Here is a 21,561-nt window from a genome sequence, read left to right on the forward strand (position 1 = left end):
GTTTGTGTTCTGCATAGCATTTAAGCTCGCTACCACTTCTCTGCTCACCTCAGTGGTGTTCGCCAGCCAACGCAAACAGTTGTGCTCTGCAGTCGTTTGGATGCTACTTCGCCACACGACAGCAGCGAGCAGCTGGCCTGACCTCTGCACCTCATGTGTGCCCGTGATGCCTAACATGGATATTACGGAAAGAATTAATATCGCAGAACACTAGTCCTTATCTGTGACCAGCACAGCAGCAATCCAATGTTTTTGTACGGTAACTTCTCGTTCCTTACGGTTTGATATACTCCTCTGTACCAAGCAAAAAATGGCCAAGAATCTGTGGGCTTACCATGCAGAGGAGGGAGAAACTAATTCCAGAGTTGCGCATTTACCGAGCGAGCCATGGTTGGATCAGATATATGCCTTGCTGCATGAAGAGAAGAGCCAGCATCGGCCATCCATCTATACCTTGCTTGATGCCACCGCCATTGTCGGCGTCCTCCCTCCCTCCTTTATTGCCACCTGCACAGGGCTGCTGCTGCTATTTATGTCGCTTGCTCCACCAGGAGAGGGCCAGCCACGGTGACCACTGCCCGAGCCTGAGGCTGCGCGGCTCTTCCGCTCCACCTCTTCTGCCTCCCTCTGTTTCTCCCCCGCTCCAACCAGGCACCATCTGATAGGAGGAAGAAGAGAAAGGTCCTGTCACTGCATCGCGTCGCGTGATGGCATTTGGGCTGCCCCCCGCGGCGGCGGCGGTGGTGACGCTGGTGCTGGGCCTCGCCGCGGCGTCGGCCGTGGCGGACGATGTGGAGATGGTGTTTCTGAAAAGCGCGGTGGCCAAAGGAGCAGGTATCTACGTCACTCCTTGCGTTCGTTTGCGCCGCCATGGCATTCTTGTGTTCTTGTTGCTCGGCCATGGTTACCATTTTCTTGGCGCAGTGTGCCTGGATGGGAGCGCCCCGGTGTACCACTTCTCCCCCGGCTCCGGCACCGGCGCCAACAACTGGATTGTTCACATGGAGGTAATTTGGCCAATGCAATTGAACGCTTGCTAATATTAGCAACGGTGTAAATATTCTTTTGGAAATGAAACGATATCTTTTTACAAACATTATTTGGTTGGAAGGGAGGAGGGTGGTGCAAGACCCCTGAGGAGTGTGTCATCCGGAAGGGCAACTTCAGGGGCTCCTCCAAGTTCATGAAGCCACTCTCCTTCTCAGGGATCCTAGGGGGCAACCAGCAGTTCAATCCCGGTATGCCATTCGCCCTTTTGCCTTGGCCCTCATGCAGTCACACCTTCCCCATCTAAAACAGATCAACATGGTGCCGCCTTTTACGATTTTCTTGTTGAATCACGCATGATTTTTCTTGCAGATTTCTATAACTGGAACAGAGTCAAGGTCAGGTACTGCGACGGCTCATCGTTTACCGGCGATGTCGAAGAAGTGGACTCTGTATGTTCTGGACATTGATTGCATGCATGCTTTCATTTATGCGCAAGACATGTATCCAGATTGATCTCGTGTTTGCAATGCAGAAGACGAACCTGCACTTCAGAGGGGCCAGAGTTTGGGACGCCATCATCGAAGATCTGCTTAACAAGGGGATGAGCAAAGCAAAGAGTGTATGTGCACCTGCTGTTAACTAGTAGTAGTACAGTTTCAGACTATCAGTAGAGTAGCAGTTAGCCTGTTGCGGTGCATAAATTCCAATTTGCAGATCTTCTTGCATGAACCTTTCGATGCTGAAAAATGAGGTGCTGCATGCATCACACCTTTTCAGGCTATTCTTTCTGGATGCTCAGCCGGAGGTCTATCGGCAGTACTGCATTGTGACAAATTCAAAGACCTCCTTCCACCGTCTGCATTCGTAAAATGCGTTTCTGATGCTGGTTATTTTATTGATGGGTAAGTTTCATACTCCTGGTGTTTTATTGGTCATGAGTAGCCATTCGTGTCAAGTGACCGTTGCCGTTATCATTGCAGGACGGATATTACCGGCAACAAGTTTGTCAGAACAACCTTTAAGAGCGTTGTAACCCTACATGTATGTTGCCTTCTGACCTTACAGTACTGGCCATATCCTAATGTTATCAGATGCGAGATCTTGCAATCACCAGCTTCGTAATGCAGTTTACTATCTGCATTCTATACCATTTTCTCAGTGACAGTTAAATGCGCCTTTTATTTTCACCGGTTCTTCCTCCACTACCATGAGCTTCAATCTTACCCGGATAATAATTTAAGAAAACTGCGTGCGAACTTTCTCCTTTTCGAGCCAGGTAACTGTTTTAATCTCTTGCAGGGATCGGTTAAAAATTTGCCATCTTCATGTACCTCGAGGGTATCACCTGAGCTGGTCAGTATTATTCACTTAAGATTGAAGGGACGCTCTTCTCCTAGCATGTGCACTAACATGAAACAAAAAAAAATGTATATGCAGTGCTTCTTCCCACAGCATGTCCTCCCAACAATGAAAACGCCGCTATTCATACTTAATGCGGCGTATGATTCATGGCAGGTAATTTTCATACCTTTTCCCAGCACTGCACAATGGCAGTAGTGTTCTCTTCTGCAGTATAACAAGCTGCTGAGTAAAAAAAATAAGACTCGTTTAAGCAAGATGTTTCAGCGATGAATAGTAGTAACAACATGGCACATTGCATTGCAGATCAGGAACATCCTGGTGCCTAGCGCCGCCGATAAGAAGAAGGAATGGGCCAAATGCAAGGCTGACATAAAGGGCTGCTCCTCCAGCCAGCTAGTGACCTTACAACGTCAGTGATCCTTCCACCTGCCAATGGTCTTCCTGGATGATCCAACTTTGATGTTCATCTGGCTTGTTTGATCATGTCACTTATCTCTGTTGTTTGTTATTTTTGGCACAGATTTCAGGGATGAGTTCCTGTCAGCGCTCCCTAAACCGGAGCAGTCTCCCAAGATAGGCATGTTCATAGACTCGTGCTTTGCTCACTGCCAATCTGGAGCCCAGGACTCGTGGAATGCCGACGGTTCCCCTTCGATTCAGAAGATGGTACGTCTAGCAGTTTTGAAATTGGCCCAACAGTTTTCTGACGATTCAGTTTCAAACAATTTTAAATCAAGGGAGATTCAGTGAAAAATGTGCGAAACCCCGGTCGCAGCTCAGCTTATCTATGATCTTTTCACATCTGTTTGCAGAGAATTGGCAAAGCTGTGGGGGACTGGTACTTCGACCGGGCTGTGTCTCAGCGGGTTGACTGCCCGTATCCCTGCAACCAGTCCTGCATTGACAATGAAGATGACTGAGCAATTGGGTCTGAACTTCATTCTCGAAAAGAAAAAAAGTGGGCCTGAACTTCAGTTAAATGATGCAGGAATAACATGGATTTAGACCACATCCATAGCTACAGGTAGAATAGGCGATTCTTCATAGACGGTTACTCACCCGTTTTGTGTTTTTTGATGTTTACTACTCCTGAGAATAAAAAGGAGGAGTTGTGGTATGAACTTGCTGCGTCAAATGGTTATTTAGAAGGACTGTGCTAACGACCAGTCGACTGGTCGTTAGCGACAGATCCGCACGACGTTCGATCGATCCTCCGGCTGCGTCGTTCCTTCGATCCTCCCGTTTCCCGATTTTCTTTCTTCTAGATTTTCTTTCCACCGATTTTTATCTCACCTCACAGATTTTTTTTCACTCGGCTGGTTCTATATCAATTAGTCTAGATAGCGGAGAAGAAGAAATAAAGTGCTTAAAAGGGGACTTGAACTTTGGTCTCCCAACTAGCTACTACAGCCACTAACCAACTCACCTGTCTTTTTTTATTGTCCACAATACATAAACAGGGGTATTTGAACCCTTATTCTTTCTACCATATTAGCAAAAAAAAACAGTCTTGATAACTTGGAATAAGCAGCATGATATCTATGACATGACCATCATGGTAACTTCAACATAACGCCCTGATAACAAATAACATGACAAAGGTTGACAACTCTATCATTATAATGATGATAAAGTGTGAGAAGCATGCTAAGTTTAGCATGGGCAACATGCAAACTTTACACGAAGATTATCGGGATATATTTCAACAACTTTTCCCCCGGTGAAAATTTACTATGGTGTTTGAGTCTACGTTATTAGCTACGAAAAATACCACTGTTTTTGCACACAAGTTATGCATTTTGGTTACCGGGGTATATTTTCAACACGAAAAATCGTCTGGTCGAGGTTACCGCGGTGTTTGTATGTAAATTATCAGGTGTGGATGCGTATATTATCATGTTATTTACACAGAATTATCGGGCGTATGTTTTCAACAATTTTTTCACCTGGTTCAAAATTTATTGTGGTGTTCGTACCTAAATTATCAGATCTATAGTGCTTAAATGATTATGTTATCTACACAGAAATTACCGAGGTATATTTTCAACAACAAAAAGCGTCTGGTCAAGGTTAACGGGGTGTTTGTATGTAAGTTATCATATGTGGATGAGTATATTATCATGCTATTTACATAAAAATTATCGGTGTATGTTTTCAATAATTTTTTCACCTGGTTCAAAGTTACCTTGGTATTTGTACCTGTTATCAGGTCTACAGTGCTTAAATAAGTTATCAGGTCCGGGATCCTGTGTTACCATGTTATTTATAGAGTATGTTCTCAATAACTTTTTTTCACAGGTCATAAGTAATCGTGTTGTTTGTACCTGAGTTATCAGGTCCGGAAGCGTATATTATCACGCTTTTACACACAAGTTATCGGTGGTATGTTTTCAACAACTTTTTTCCACGGGTCAAAGTTATTGTGGTGTTTGTATATAAGTTATCAGGTCCGGAAGCCTATATTATCATGCTATTTACACAAAAGCTATTGGTTGTATGTTTTTAGTATCTTTTTTTCCGGGTCAAAATTATCGTGGTGTTTGTACCTGAGTTATCAGGTCCGAGGGCATATACTACCATGCTATTACTTAGAAGTTATCAGCGGTATGTTTTAATTTCAACAACTTTTTTCCACGGGTCAAAGTTATCGTGGTGTTTGTACCTAAATTATCAGGTTAGGGGCGTATCTTACCATGCTATTACTTCGAAGTTATCGGTGATATGTTTTCAACAACTTTTTCTCACGGGTCAAAAATACCGTGGTGTTTGCATGTAAAATATCAGGTCCGAAAGCCTATATTATAATGCTATTTACACAATAGTTGCCGAGGAATGTTTACAACGATTTTTTGTAAACCAAATAATGGGTAAGTCGGTCTACAATAATCATGTTTCTATAACATATACAACTTGGTAACTATAAAAGTAACCATGTTGATGACTACAACCCGGTGACTATACAATTGTTATGTTGTAACTATATATAGTCTTCCCACCTATGATGATTCCTCTCTCACCAAATTACTACGAAGATTTGCTTGGATTCTACCATGACACGACGCGCCACCTTCCCTTTGCCAACATCTCCCACCTGTCCAAGCGCATCTCATGTAGAATCCTCTATAGAAATACCGTTCTCGCGGGGATGCCTACTTCCATCAAGAAGTGAACCACAAAATGATTCATGAGTGAAAGAAAAATCGAAAATGCATTCTCTATAGAAATACAACAAAATCCGAGTATTACCAATTCGTAACAGAAAAAAAATCAAATGGAGGGATGCACCATAGCAGTGGCCTACTCGTGGTAATCACATATCTACAGAATTAGCCCATTTCTAAACAAAACATCCGGTTGGCTGAGATGGTCATCAGATATAGGTGTACGGGTGCGGGAATCGTACGTGCCGTATTTAGAATTGATAGGAAACTATAGTTGCTATTTATTGTTTCAGAAAACCAGATCTTTCAAAACTCATCGTCACGGGCCACACGTCATTAGCACATCAACTGTTCGGGGCAGGTATATTCTTCCTAAAAGATACAACTGTAAATTTTAAAAAATATGTGAAAAAACTCATGTATGTAGTTAATTATCAGTAGAAACTCACCTTGTAATTTGCGACCCGTGAAAAACATGGGATAAATTTCTGCACTAATAACTCGTCCCATAATTTTTTAACAAATTTCAAATGATCATATAGTTTACCATAAATTATAGGCACCATTTTCTACATCGTACCAATATGACGTGCATTTTATAATTTTGCAAAACTCAAAATTATGGTTTTGCTAAGTTTCAAAACAAGAACTGAACCAAAGTAGAATGATTTAATGGTATGTACATATGCTCGTCTAATAAAAATAAATAAACTCAAACAAAAAATTAAAATCACACTATTATTTAAGTAAAAAATCACTTATTTGAAATAATTAAATAATTAAAATCGCACTATTTTAAAATAATGAAATAATTGAAACAGTTGTTTGAATTAATTGAGATCGCCTTTTGGAAATAATTGAAATTGATGTTTTTTAAATAATGAATTAATTGAAACCATATTTTAGAAATAGTGAATCACTCTTTTGATAAAAATGGAGTTCTTGAAATAATTGTCTTCATATAATTAAAATCATTGTTTTGAAAATAATTGAAATCACTAGGTTGAAATGTGGAGTTGTCGAGTTACTGAAATAATAGACATAGAATTCATGAGCGGACTTCACTTGTGCAGAGAAATGGTTACTGAAATCAGTAAGATATATGTTTTCGAAATATTTTAACTTACGAAATGTTACTAGAAATATATGTTTTTGGAATTTTTTTAATTACTTTTTTCTTAATAACTAAAATATCTTATTTGAAAAAAAATCACTTGTTTGAAATAAATGGAATCACCTTTTTTATTTTAAAGAGTTGGCTTTTGAATAAACCGACATGCTTCAAAATGAGCACTGGTATAGGGACGGCAACCTTCTACCCGATCTTCGCACGATGGGTTGAATCAGCCATTAGATTGCATCATTTTGCGAATCACCGCCGTTCAAATTAGGCATCGTGCATGAACTGTCTGTGGACCATCGTGTGGGGAGCACTTCCTGCTTCAAAATCGTTCTTCCTGGAGTTCACCTCTTTGATCACCCCCGTGTGCGGTGCGCTCCTCCAACGTTGGCTTCAACATCTTCAATAACCGAACTGTTGCCACGCGGGGGGTGGCGGGCTTGTGGCACCGGGCCTACGGAGTAGCGGTACATTCCAAGCCGTGATCCTTCCAGAATCAATCAATCGATCGACCCGGAGCACAGGAGCAGTCACGGGTTTGAGCCCGTGAAACGGAATCAAAACCTGCCTGCCGTTGGTTGAATGAATGGCGGCACGGCGCGGCCTCACACAAAAGGGTCCAAACGCTCTTCACATGCGCTTGTTCCTTGTGATCCTCGGTCCTCCCCGTCCCTTTCCGCTGCTCGTCTCGAGCGAGTTGCCCGCATAAACTACAAGCTTTGATTGGATGGATCATCATCTCCCACCCACCGCTTGCTAAGGCTTTGGCCACCCCGGCCGGCCGGATATAAAGCACGCCGGAGCGAAGGTTTATCAGCTAGTAGCAGTAGCTTCTTCTCAGCTCGCAGCTAGCTCCTCTAGGACACCATGAAGAAGAAGAAGCAGCCAGTGTTGTTCCTTGCGTTGGAGGCGCTACTGGTCGCTTCTCTGCTGCTGCCCGGCCCGTGCCAGGGGTCTCAGGGAGCCAACCTCACCGTGACCGGCACCGTGTTCTGCGACGCCTGCTCCTCCAGCTCCTTCTCCAACCACAGCTACTTCCTGCCAGGTTCCAATCTCGTACTACGCATTTCTTCCCTCGAATTTGTCTTGGTATTATGCGTTTCATCGGATTTCCTCCTGTGTTCTCAAGCAAGCAATTTCCCTTGATTTGTTCGTCAGATGTGAAGGTGAGAATCGACTGCGCGATCAGGGTGAGCACGACGTCCAAGGAGGAGATCAAGATCACGGCCGAGAAGACCACCGACAGGCACGGCGCCTACCGGCTCGACATCCCGGCGGTCGCCAGCCTCGGCTGCACCACCGGCGGCGAGGCCGCGTCCTTCTGCCGGGCCGCCGTGCTGGACAACCCCTCGCCGCTCTGCGACGTGCCGGCCGTGACCACCACCGCCGGCCACATCTCCTTCGCGGCCCGGGACCCGGACGCGTGCCTCTACAACCTCAACTCCCTCTACTACCGCCCGGGCAACAAGGCGGGCCAGTGCGACGGCGCGGGGGCGTCGACGTCGGCGACCGCCGCGCTGAACACGTCGCTCTTCTACTGCCCGCACTGGCCGTGGCCGCCCATCCCGTTCTGCACGCCCCGCCCCTGGTTCCCGCCCATACCGTTCTTCACGCCGCCGCCGCCGGCGTTCCCGTTCCCATTCCCGCCGATACCGTTCTTCACGCCACCGTCACCGCCGCCGGCGGCTTTCCCTTTCCCTTTGCCGCCCTGGCCGTGGACGCCGCCGGCGTCGCCACCGCCACCATCGTTCCAGTTCCCTCATCTGCCACCAATATTCTCAACACCATCTCCCCCGCCGCCCCCGCCGCCGCCGCCTGCATTCCCGTTCCCTTTGCCGCCGTTTCCACAGCTACCTCCTTTTCCGCATTTTCCGCCTCTGCCGTCGTTGTATTCGCCACCGCCTCCGCCGCCCCCGCCCCCGCCACCACCTCCGCCGCCGTCCTTTCCTTGGCCTTTCCCGCCATTACCCTTCTTCCCTCCAACTGCAAGCCCTTCGGTCCCATCTCCTCCACCTTCAAGGCATTACCGGAAAGATCCGAGCACCTGGTCCTCTTCCAAAACCCAACCATAAAAAAAATAAAGTAATAATAAATAAGTACTTCAAGGAAAGGATTACAAGTACATAAGTAGCAATTTATCTGCTCGTGCTAGGGACGGATATATAGTGGGTGTACTAGGCAGATGGACTCCTTTTCTGTTTGATTCACAGTGTGAGTCCGTGCCTATAATTATATGTCAGATTGTAAAAAGAAGGATTTCCTCTTTTTGAGATGAAAAGACTCTGTAGAGAGAAAATGCAGTTTTATTGCGGCTTCATAATACTACAGAATAACCATTTCCCGGGTTATTGAAATTTTTTTCCGGCTCCATTTGAATTTCTACCGCGGTGCGATTCTGCAAATGCTCCTCCTTCACTAGAAAGATGACATGAGGAAGGCACTAAGATACATGTTGCAGTAGTTACCGTGTATATATTCATCACGCAAATCATAATATGCATGAATAACTGAATACAACTGAATAAGCATATGTAGTTCCAGGGATAGTATAATAGTTTTTGCTTGTAGCTTGAAGTCTCAAATGCTCGATATATAAGAAAACAGAGAATTTTAGACCCGATAAATGCATCAGCATTATTCTGGAAACAATGGAGAGAAAATTGTTTTAGACCCGATAAATGCATCAGCATTATTCTGGAAACAATGGAGAGAAAATTGTTCATCGACAATCATAGTATGCAATACATATGGGAACAAGGAGGTTCAATAACACAATTAATATACAAGGGAGAAGTTTTCTAGAACCTGTCCTAGTGAAGAGATGGATTAGCTAGATTACTGGCACCAGCAAAGAGTAAATAGATTGGGCGACCTACGACAAGTAGGTAGAAGGCACCTGCAAGAACTGTGGGGTCGAGCGTTACCGGCGAAACAACTGCACCAAAGGTCCAGAACTGAGACTCCCAGATGTGTGTTGAGCTAGCATGCAAGACTCGAACATTTGATGAAACGATGTGTCCACTAATTCGATGAAACGGTGTAATGGTTTCAGAAAACATTTTCTGGATATTTGCTTATCAGTGTTGTGCTTAATAAGTACTCCTACCTCATGTATTCTATTTGTACCGGTTGATTGGTGGTCAGGTTGGAAGCTGATGTTTGGATGAGCTGCAACTTTGTAATGAGCTCGATTTCAGGAGCTGGTACTACAAGATCAGTTATTCTTGTAGCATGGAATACATGAGATAGATTGCTTGGTGTACTATTCTCCAAACTAAATGATGTCTGCATTGAACGCTAGCTTTTCTACAGGTGCCATCAGTACTCTGCTTATCTGTGGATGGGTTTTGCATAAATTTGAAAGTTGAACTCCTGCGCACCATCTATAGATAGACAGTGAGAGGCTGGGAGAACTGAATGTACAGTCTGGTTCAGTCATCCACCCAGCTGAAGCTGCACATCTCCAAGAGAAATCACTGGATGGCTCCATCTCGCTTCTCCGGTGCCTCCTCTGCAATCAGGGAGCGGGTGCAAGGTCCACTTATCATGGTGCTTTACCGGAGGTGAGGACTGAGGCATTAGCACGACATCTGTTTCAGACTGCATCTTCTGTCAGTTAAAAATTCCGTTGGGTTCAGGAAGCGTTGCCGTTGGAACATAATCTTGCACGGAATGTCTCACGTCCTGTGCGACCGTCTGAGCCGGGCTAACTCAGACAAACGGCGTTGCATTGAGTTCTTCACACGTGTGGACCATGGGTGCAGAATAAGCACCAAAATACGAGTACAAAGCAAATACCTGGGTTTGTACGCTGCCAGTTGAGAATCTCAGAGTGGAAGGAGGTAGATAACAAGCACAACTGAGCTCGAGCTCAGAATATCACTTCCGAAACCCAGTCAGACAGTAGCAATTAAGGTCAGCACCGTGCCTCTCTCATGATGAGGCAATGGCTCTGCTCATACACTTGGCACCAGAAATACCAAGCCAAGACCCTCCTATTGAGATCACTTGTGTGCAATAGCAGCCAGCTGACTGGCTCCTTGTCCACATTTCTGCTCAACTACAGCAAGGTAGGCGCTGCAGTTCGGCACCCAGATACAAAGCAGCATCAGCAAGGCAGCTGTCATGTGAGCCCTTGAAAGCCAAGACAAGCGCTTCTACTCGCATCAGAGCTGGCACCGATATTGAGAGTATCATTCCTTGGGCTAGATACTGCCTGCAGGAGAATGCTAGGCTGTATAGCAGGCGAGTCAGCTGGAGGGAGACACCATGCTTCAACGAGTCCAAAAGAGCGCTCAGTTTAGGAAGATTTGTCAGCAAGCCCATCGTGGCCTCTTGAGGTGCTGCCTTGAGCAGAAACACCACGCAATCTGACGCCAAATCGCTTACCTGTGGATCTGAATTTCCAACCACCTCGAGAAATAAACCCATACTGCCACCGAGGTCGCATATATCCATGATGCAAGATTGTTAATCAACAGCAATGCTCATGCTGAAGGCGCTGTCAACAAGGAGTGCTGGTTCTTTGGTAAGGGCGATACTTCTGTTGCTGCCGATGCCACGGATAATGAAAGCTCTGCAGAGTTCCAAGGTTGGTTCCAGAAAATCATCCATATCTTTGGCAGTCACAAACTCAACTAGATTCCCTATTCTTCTGACAACTTGAAGCTGTGAAAGGACATTGGAGTCCATGTCAGGAGCAGATGCTAGAGCAAAACAAAGCTTCACATTGCTTATGTTTGCATTTGAAAGATCTCCAAGCAAAAATTCGAAGCACTGGGATACTGTCGCTTCATTCAGGATATCAGATACCTTAACGCAATCATGCTCCATCAGCATTACTAGAAGTTTCTGTGCATACATAGGTATTGGATCTTCATCCTCTGCAAATGAAGGGTACAGAGGGAGAAAATATTTGTGAGAGATTGTTTTCAGGTCAGCCAACGTTTGTTCGTCTGCGGTCAATGAAGAATCACTGAAGATCACAATCATCACATCAGACAGTATCTTCAAACATAGGAATCTGGCATCACAGTCTTTATTGCCCTTGTATAAGATGAATAAGCTCGGAAGGAATCGACTTGTGAATATTTTGTGTTCCGTAAGTATAACAGAAGACTCCTCGATAGCTGCCTCTGGAACTCGCAGCAATGTCATTTGGAAATCATCCCGAGCCTGGAAATACAATAAAGTGTACACAAATGACCACAAAAGACAAGAGTTTAGCGAACACATGGCGTAATGAGAAGACTCTGAAGGCAAGACAGCATCAACACTAGGATGAGTTTATTTTAGACATTGCAGTGCAAATATATAATGAATGGTCTCCATATTTTCGCATCAGGTTTGTTAGTATTAATCTTGTCATGGTCAGTTATGTGGAAGTTGTATCATAGCATGCAAAATTAGCTAGCTATGCATATGTCAGCAATGAGCTGCAGCTACACCCTTCAGATATCGGATATAGTTGTCAGCAGTAAAAAGTAAAATCTGATTTGACTTTGAGCTGTAGGCAGATACCAATACGTCCTAGACTGCAGTAAAAGTTTGCACTGAGCTGTCCTAGCTTAGCTATCAAGTATTGGTAGCATAGTTGGTTTGGTTAGTTCTATAAAAGGACATGCACTCCTATTTGTAAAAGTAAGCTTGTGCTGTTGATATCTAAACCTACAGAGCTTCATACTGTTCCTTGTGTGCATGTGTGTGAGAAAACAGTGAGTGAATCCTAGTTTTCTCTACTCTTATAAAAAACCGAGTTGGTGATGATGGTGTGCCTGCCATCCTGCAATATAGACCGTCCGATCTATATCTGAGGGATAGAAAGCAAACTATGGCAATTTTGCAAAAAGATACCCGCTCCCCTCTCCACATTTGCAAATAAGGCCTTCCCTCGTTCATCTTTGTCTCACACAAGATAAACAACTCGTATAAATGCATCTTGATGTTCCGTGCAACGCATGGGCCTCTTGCTAGTAGAACCTAACAGTTCTAAGAAGGTTGGGTCCAGATAGTTATAGGCCATACCTGAAATGGCGTCTCCAATATCTTCATAAGATTAGCCAACTAGAGCAATACTTGACTTGTCACAACTCTGTGATAGAAGGATACGCTCCCAAGAAGATGAAGGATAACAGGGAACAAATGAATTGTGCTCTTTGGATGAGTACGTGCAGTTAAAGCAGTAATAGGTCCATGACGTTTGCCACCCATGACCTGCTGTATATCACTGGATACAGTGTCAAGAATGCCTGGGACCAACAAAGCAACTAACTGAACAAATGCTTCTGTACATTGGTGGATGAAACCATCCTTCTCCTTTCCCAATCTATCGACTACTGATAGCAGCTTTGCATTGCAAAAGAATTGTGGAAGCCACCTTCGACTGTTCTTGCAAAGAAGAGCAACAAATAGAAGGGTTTTTCCACGCAGAATGTCAGATCCCTGTTCTATCAGAGAAATAAGTCCAGGGACCAACTGTTTCTCCTCGGTTAACGACTGAATATAGCGGTTCATATTTGGTATGGTATGACTGTTCACTAATGCTGAATTCAGAAGATTCAGACTGATCTGTTGCTCACGTGGATTGCCCTTAAAGAGTGTGCATGCGATATCCTTGAACAATAGCTTCTCCAGTATTAAATGAGTACATGACGAACTGAATCGAGCTAGGCGGCTCAAACAAGAAATTGCAATAAGCCTTGTATTCTCCTGCTTCCCAGTTGCTTTATAGATGTAGCAAAGATGACCAATTGCATCCTGGGAAGCAAACCGTGATGTCCAATCTGTCCCTTGGCTACATATATTATCAATTGTTCGTAAGGCATAAAGCTGGGCCAGATCATCTTCCCCTTTACGCAAGATAGACGACACCAGTGCTATTACAGCACTAGGGACCTGCACAGCTTGCCAAGTTAAATCATGGGAAGACAGTAGTTTGAACTTGTAGCTGCAAATCAAAGGAAATGAACCGCCCATATGTATATCTAGTCTACATGACCACATACAGCTAAGATATTGATATAAATACCCTCATGTTCCAATACAGACCCTTTTATGTACTTATAATAACTGCAAAAGCTCAACACACACATTAAAAATAAACTTGTGTCTAGACACATGAATAAAGAATGGAGCATGTATTGGAACGTGAAGTCGGTATCTACCATCTATATATGCATATGTGCTCATTTAGTTCTTTCAGTTAATATACTTTCAACTCCTAATGAATTTCTACTTCAGTACAGTACGGTGGGCAAAGAGGATAAGCTCCCATAGAAGAATCAGTACCAACCATTAGAGATGTTGGAATCTAATTCCCAGTAACTTGCCACCACAACTTATCTTTTCAGAACGTGATGCAGTATAGGGCAATGCAAGGTAAGTCCATGTAAATCAACCACTGGCATGCAAAAAACATGTAGAGCTAGCATATTTTTCATTTGGAGTTTCTAACCTGCCACAAAGCACCAGATTTGTTGTCCTTCATAGGAGATTCTTCGGCATTGCTTTCCTTGCTATCCTGATCAAATTGTGTTGATATGTAGAACAGTAATTCTCCAAGTGTTGCCATACAGAATCTCCTCAGTTTATTGTGCCGGTCCCTTAAGCCATCTGACAAAGCATTAATAATTCCTGAACTAGCTAGCTCTGCATCAAGGATAGTGGAGTAGCGTACCAGCAGTCCCATAAGTGAAGCAACCTGGACACGCAAGACTGAAGTTTTCGATAGTCGGAGCATTCTTATAAGCAGCAACATAATTGGGCCATTAGTGATTATATTTGCAGCATCAGAGTTCATGCTTAACAACTCCAGGTATCTGATGATATTCTGTTTTTCTGAAACCTGAAAAGATCCACTCAAACTCTGAATTATCTGGCTATTGAATACATTCACCTGTTCTCGTGGTAACTTGATATAATCAGCAGCAGTAAGAGCTTCAAAAGGAAGCACAGAGATGGTCTCTGTAGCTTTATCTCCTTTTTTACTGGGCATGACTGGTTTAACTGCAAGGTCTGTTGGATGCCAGAATGCTTCAAAGATGTTAGACGGCTCAGAACCTGTTGCAGCACCAGAAGTTGTCTTTGGACGTGCTTTCCTCATACAGAAACTAGGTGGAGTGGCCACCACATCAAGATTCTCTGAACAAGTCTGCTCAGCTTTCAACACGGTATCAGGCTTAACAGAACACTCATCCATGAGCATGTCCACCTGATTTACGCAGTTCTCTTCATTTCCATCAGTTCCTTGAGTCCTATGTTTTTCATCTGCTGTGGATCCAGCATTATCTGATCCATCATTATCATCAGGTGCATCGCCTTCTGGATTTTCACCAAAATCAAGCTCCATGTCATTATTTTCGATCTTAACTTCAGCCTCATTTTCGTCTGTTTCTGTGGGAGGGCGCCTGTAGTTCCCCTTGGCCTTTTCCCTTTGCAAATTTCTCTTAGCTATGCGAGACATTCTAAGGACATTTACACCCTTCAAACCATCAGCCTTACAAGGTTTTGGATTATTTTTCTTACCAGTTTGCACATTCTTAACAGGAGTCGTGAACGCCTTGGCGGAGTTTTCATCTTTCTTGCGTAGGTGTTCACAAGTCTTGGGTGGCGTCAGCTGTCTCGGGGGTTTATCCCCATTTCGCTCAGCTAAATATGGCGTAGTGGGAGGTCCAACCATGTTATCAAAGGCAGGCTGAGGAGGTAAAGGAATCATCGGCATACTGTTCCTCCAAAAGTTGTGTGAACATAATTCAGTCCACTGTAGTCTTTCAGCTGGGTCTTTCATGAGTAAGCAGTTGATCAGATTCTGGAAAGACCTTGGTGTGTTATCAGGTAAAGGTGGTGCAGGCTCTGAAAGTATGGATTTGACTAACTGGGTAAATTCACAGCCCACAAAAGGAGGTCTTCCTGCATAGCATTCGTAAAGCACACAACCAAGAGCCCAGAAATCAGAAGCATATGAGTGGACCCCTCCCTCTTGGAACAACTCAGGAGCCATGTAACATGGTGTCCCCCTCATAGGTTGTGGCACCTAAAAACAAGGTATTCGAACCGGGGGGAATCATTAAAATAAGATAAAACCAAACAAAATGAAATGCTTGATGAAAAGGAAATGGGAGCTCACAACTCCAGGATCGGTCTTCTCAATGTCCTTTAAACGTCTTGCTAATCCAAAATCACACAGCTACAACAATAAGGGGAAATTACTGTTACTTCCCAGCAATTGTCTATTCTTTTGCTGTCACTGTATTTACATAGTACACAGTGGTCTACTGATTACCTTCATGCATCCAAACTCATCAATTAGAATGTTAGATGGCTTCAGATCACAATATATAATTCCTTGTGAATGCAAGAACCTAACACCCAACATGTTTTCAGTCAATCGAAATCCACCCATAACACAATAGATATAATGAAACGAGGTTACCAAAGAAACTTTACAGGAGGGCTTTGACAAGATCATAAGCCAGGTCGTGCATGGCACTTTCAGGCAGCTTTTTATCCTGCATGAAAATACATAGGATGAGACATGAGACAAAATACATAAAGACAAAGCAAGCATAAAAATGGGTAGCATTTCTCTTCACTGATGTTACATATAGTAAAAGGTCTACATGTCTACTCACACAACAGGTCTATGGAACACAAACAGGCACCACAGAGAATTACGTGGGTCACCCTTATCAACACGTGTTGTCTAGGATGACAAGCAAGCAGAAAAATGGGGTAGCATTTGTCTTCACTGATGTTACATACAGTTAAAGATCAAATCTACTCCCGCAACAGGCCTCTGGAACACAAACAACCACCACAGAGAATTATGTGGCTCGCCCTTATCAACACGTGTTGTCTAGGATGACAAGCAAGTACTGGTAAACAGGCTAGCAAAAGCTTTGCGCCGCAACAATATAATACACTACTAAAAACAATAGTACAACATTATCAGGATAGCAAATAAATCAAGCATTTCTTAGAGTCGAAGACTATGCAGGTTGCTTTGAGTGTTTCCAAGTGGAGAAAATGGAGAGCAGCACTCCAGTTTCCCATCTTGAGGCAGTTAATTATCTAATCCTTTTCCAAGTGGAGCACAAGCAAGACTAAAATTCGTACTTCAACGCATGAACACAAAGTATAAAAACCGTAAATGCTAGAATAAAAGAAAAATAGAACTAAGATCGTAAAAGCAGGTGGTTCGGGCTGACCGTACTTCAATGAAATGACAAATAGTTTTCTTGAGAAAAAATAGTTTTAGTAGCATTCACAACTTCAAGTTGTCAGATTGAAGTTTCTTTCAATGTGCACAATTATAAATAACAACAATAACAAGATTGTGCGAAACATCTATTCCTGTTGGAAGAACAATTAGCAAGTCCTATAAAGTTTCATGTGGGATTTTCCTAAAAGCTGATAAAAACGATTAGTTTTGTCGCTTGTACTTCTAGTTCAAATATTCCAATCTCCTAAACTTTAGGTGTAATTTTTTCTCACGTATACTCCCTTCGTTCCTAAATATTTGTCTTTTTAGGGATTTCAAATGAACTACCACATACGGATGTATATAGACATATTTTAGAGTGTAGATTCACTCATTTTGCTCCGTATGCAGTCACTTGTTGAAATCTCTAGAAAGACAAATATTTAGGAACGGAGGGAGTATGTGATATCTGCAGAATATATCAGTTGCAAATGGACACAAAAGGATGCTTTGTGTTCCCTTCTTCAAATTAGTGAAATGCATACAATGCTTAAAAGGATAAGCAAGATACCTGCTCGAGCAAGCCCTTGAGGTCTCCACCAACACAATATTCCAATACTAGCCAAAAATGTGCTGAAGTTTCGTACCTAGGGAGAAAAGCAAGGCATAGTTATGGTATGCACTTGAATGGTCAAATGTTAAGTGAAGAATAAGGATAACCTCAACAAGACTAGCAAAGTACTTGTCATTGCTAATTTGCTATACTGCAAAATTAGCACAGGCCAAAGCAATACGTCAATATGAATCCTTAAAAACTTACCAAGAGTAAAATTTCAGGACATTTGCATGATCTAAAGAATGAAGCATCCGGACCTGCAAAGGTAAGTTCAAAAGCATCATTGGCACAAAGGAACAAACCATAAATAAACAACTTATGAGCATAAGCATTGATCAAACTTATGATAGAACATCTAAGACCAAGCTTGAGAATGATTCTCTATCTGGTAACATTTTATCTACCTTGTAGATAATTACCCTCGGGCAGTTGCTCAGAGACAAAGGCACATCCAAAAGAAAAACAGGTCCTTAGAAGCGACAATAGCAAAAACTAAGTACAAACCCGAAGAAAGAGCAGCATTTGCCAATAGTAAGTCAACAACAATCATTAGTGAGCGCAGGTTGTAACTTATCCTCATGGGCACATCTCTTCTATAATAGGGTATGAAAAAAACTCTGCAAAATTATTAGGAAGTTGATGTTTTCCCAGCGCTTATGAAAAACTAATAATTCGTGATGCTTTGTGACAGGAGAAAAACAGTACGGCATTTAGGGCATCTCCAGCCGCGCCCCCAACAGGGCCTTCCCAGGCGATTTTGCCGCGCCGGCGCCAAAAAAAGGCCCCAGTCGCGCCCCCAGAAGGCCGTTTTTCGCCTGCTCGGGCCAAAACTGGTGCCGGCGGACTCAGGCCGAACCCGGCGCCCTGGGGGGCGCTTGGGGAGCCGGCGCAAGCGAAAAAGGCGCGTGGGCCCGCCCTGGAGGCGACCCGAGGGCCTTTTCCCGCCGTTTGTTGACGCTTTTCCCTCGCATCTCTCCCGCTCGCTCTCCTTCCTCCCGCCATTCTCCCCCTTCCTCCCGCCAAACCCCCTCCCGCTCGCCTTCCAGTCGCCGCCATGCCGCCGAAGAAGTACACCATGCCGCGCGCGGCGGCAAACGCGACTGGCGCCGTGGTCCAACCGAAGCAGAGGAAGCCGAGGGCGCCGCCATCGAAGCCGTCGGGCATGTCGAACGCCGAGTGGAGGGTGGAAGTTCAGCGGCGCGAAGCAGTCACCGCCGACAGGCGGAACAGGGCCATCGCCAAGAAGGCCCGCGACAACGCGGCGCGCTTGGCGGCGTCTTCCTCATCGGTCGACCAGGCGGGGATGAATCCACCCGTCGTCAGCCACGCCCAGTACGCGCCCTGGGGACAACAAGGCGCCGGATCTCCATGGGGTTCATCGTCGCCCGGCTACGCCGACGGCGACGCGCACGGTGGGTTCAACCCGAACGTGACCTTCCCTCATGGTCACCCCGCTACGCGTACGCCCTCGCCCGCCTTCGTCGGCGTGCAGTACCCTCCATACAACTACTCGCCGCCCGCCTCCTACGCGTCCACGTCGACGCCCCATCTCTACCGTGGACCTCTACCCTTCTCGCACCTCGGCGACGCCGACGACACGGGAGCCGACATGGACGACATCATCGCGACAGGATCGACCGCGGCCGCCGCCTCTCCCGGGTTCGCCACCCAGGACGAGGTAGTGGATCTCAGTGGCGACATGGAGGCCGAGTTCGGCTACGTCTACAGCGAGGACGCGCAGGAACCCGAGGAGGAGGAGGAGGAGGAGGAGGACGATGAGCCGGCTCCTGTTCCGGCGAAGGGGCGCCAGAAGAAGAAGAAGTGGGCGGCCAGGTCAGGCGAACCGCGCATCAAGTGGACGTCCAAGGAGGAGGAATGCCTCGCCGAAGCATGGAAAGTCGTCTGCCTCCACCCGACCACCGGCGCGAACCAGAGCTTGGAGACGTACTGGGACCGCATCAAGGCCGAGTTCAACGAACGGAAGCTCGTCGACCCCTACTTCAAAGGCGTCTACATGCAGCGCGGCTCCAAGGCGAGGGCGAACCATTGGGGCCGTGTCCAGTTGGCGTGCAACAAATGGCATGGAATCGTCGAGGAGGTCGCGGCTCGCCCGGAGAGCGGCGCCAGCGTTGAGGATCAGCTGCTGCGTATGTTCGCCATGTATCGGGGCGACAACCAAGACGCTGACTTCAAGCACCTCCACGTCTACAAGCGCATCGACAAGTGCGAGAAGTGGGCGGAAGTCCGGCGTGCCCTCGACAAGGCCAAGGAGACATACAAGCCGGACGCGCCGACTCCGGGCGCGTCAGAGGGGCGGCCGGATGGCCACAAGTTGGCGAAGAAGGGGAAAAACGCCGACACGGCAACCGCGCGAGTGCAGGAGTCCATCGAGCATTGCCTCGCCGACGCGCAGGCCCGGGCCGTCCTGCGCGAAGAGAAGACCGAGGCGCGGTGGTCGTCGCTGATGAAGAACAACGCCATCAAACTCGACCTGCTCCGGACGAACGTCGCCGCGAAGAAGAGGAACACCGACATGGCTTTTCTGATGAGCGGGGCGGACATGCTCCAGAGCAACGACGAGAAGCTCAAGGCGTGCTACCTGGTGCAGCGCGGCCTCATCCTGAACGAGCTGCCGACGGCAACGCCGACGACGCCGACGACGCCCACGACCACCCGGACGCCAATCCCAAACGACGCCTCTACGTCGCCGCCCAGCAGTGCCGAAGCCGCGCCGACACAGCCCTGCACCGAAGCAGCTCCGACACCGCCGAGCCCGCGCACGCTGACTCCGCCAACGCCTGGAGCCGACCCCGCCGAGTGAATCATTGCGCACGCGAACTCTGTTTTTTGTAACGCCAGACTACGTCCGATCGCCGGATTTGCGGCGTCTTGTGTGAGCGGGAACGACCAAGTTTAAATTTCCTGCATCCTGGGGCCGGCGCGTGGGGGCGTGACTGGGCGCTAGGTCGCCCCCAGGGGCCGAACTAGCGCCGGCACGCCCCCAGGCCGCTCTATTTAGGCGTCCTGGGGGGCCGAATGGCTGGAGATGCCCTTAGCACATCAAGCTTATCATTATCTTAGTCACAGGTTACATTTAGCCTGGGGCAGTTAAGTTTCCCCTTCGTACTGCATCATTCTCAAGCAAAAACTAAGCAGGAATCAAAATCGACGCGGGGAGAGAGGGGCTGGCTCACCTCGTTGAGGACCTTGGAGCGCTGCGACTTGTCGACGCTCTTGACGGCGAAGTGCTCGATGGCTTTCTTCTTCCGCCCCTTGTACACCGTCTTCCGCACCACAACCCCACCCCAAAAAAAACTGAAACAATCAGAGATCCCTTGCATACGAATCAGCCCCGGCCCAATAGGGGCGGATCCGAGGCCGGGGTAGGGGGCGAAACCGGCCGGAATGGAGGAGGCGGGGGCGGAGGGTCACCGAGTGCGTGCCGCGGCCAATGGCCTCGTAGACGTGGAAGTTGTTCATGGCGGAGCAGCAATAGCTGGAGGGGGGAGGAGGAGGAGGAGGAGGAGGGCTCCCCCTCGGGTCTCCGGCTAGGTTTAGGGCTTCTGATCTGAGGCGGCCGGAGAAGTGCGCGAAATGGGGAGCGGAGCGGAGAGGAGAGAGTGAGCGGGGTTTCGGTTTCCGAGGAGACGCTCCTGATTGATTTTTCGAATTTTGCATCATTTTCGTCTTCGGTTTGGCTGTGATTGTTTCACATGAGACCTTGCCTTTGTGTCTTTTTTTGGGGGGTAAAATTGTTCTGTTCATTCCGGAATTTCCGACGCAATCGCATGCAAAATACAGCCCGCCGGCACATGAAGCCAAACCTTACATGACTCATCATTGCTAACACCCTCTCGCGCCATGATATGCGCTACTCCATTTATTGATCTCCGCGGTCCTCGCCCATTTGATCTTGTGATTCTCAAAAGACTTGAGCATTTCTTTTAATCTTCAATAACTGGCCTAACTGCCGAGAGGTTTTTGGTTGAGTCGTTGATCATGCTTGCCACACTTTTGCTATCAAGCTCCACAAATAATCTTCATGACACCCATCTCAACAGCGAATTGCACCGCTCTCCAGAAATAGTTGGGAAGTAGTGGCACACAGCAGCCC

The 21,561-nt window shown here is 46.2% G+C and overlaps 2 protein-coding genes and 1 pseudogene across 2 annotated transcripts; 2 read left to right on the forward strand and 1 right to left on the reverse strand.

Moving 5' to 3' along the window:
• Positions 1 to 450: 450 nt before the first annotated feature.
• On the forward strand, positions 451 to 3,473 carry LOC125533966 (pectin acetylesterase 7-like). Its single transcript, XM_048697283.1, has 12 exons — positions 451 to 834; positions 925 to 1,007; positions 1,112 to 1,238; positions 1,360 to 1,439; positions 1,523 to 1,609; positions 1,768 to 1,892; positions 1,971 to 2,031; positions 2,290 to 2,343; positions 2,428 to 2,505; positions 2,656 to 2,761; positions 2,873 to 3,018; positions 3,165 to 3,473. The coding sequence occupies exons 1-12, from the start codon at positions 708 to 710 to the stop codon at positions 3,270 to 3,272; spliced, it is 1,182 nt and encodes a 393-aa protein (XP_048553240.1). The 5' UTR covers positions 451 to 707; the 3' UTR covers positions 3,273 to 3,473.
• Positions 3,474 to 7,279: 3,806 nt separating this feature from the next.
• On the forward strand, positions 7,280 to 8,990 carry LOC125533967 (leucine-rich repeat extensin-like protein 3). The gene is made up of 2 exons (XM_048697284.1): positions 7,280 to 7,678; positions 7,792 to 8,990. Exons 1-2 carry the CDS (start codon positions 7,501 to 7,503, stop codon positions 8,703 to 8,705), a joined length of 1,092 nt encoding a protein of 363 aa, XP_048553241.1. The 5' UTR covers positions 7,280 to 7,500; the 3' UTR covers positions 8,706 to 8,990.
• Positions 8,991 to 10,569: 1,579 nt separating this feature from the next.
• On the reverse strand, positions 10,570 to 20,927 carry LOC125537754 (annotated as a pseudogene).
• Between the last annotated feature and the right edge of the window lie 634 nt (positions 20,928 to 21,561).

The sequence above is a fragment of the Triticum urartu genome, chromosome 2 (genome assembly GCF_003073215.2).
Source record: "Triticum urartu cultivar G1812 chromosome 2, Tu2.1, whole genome shotgun sequence".
NCBI classification, from domain to species: domain Eukaryota; kingdom Viridiplantae; phylum Streptophyta; class Magnoliopsida; order Poales; family Poaceae; genus Triticum; species Triticum urartu.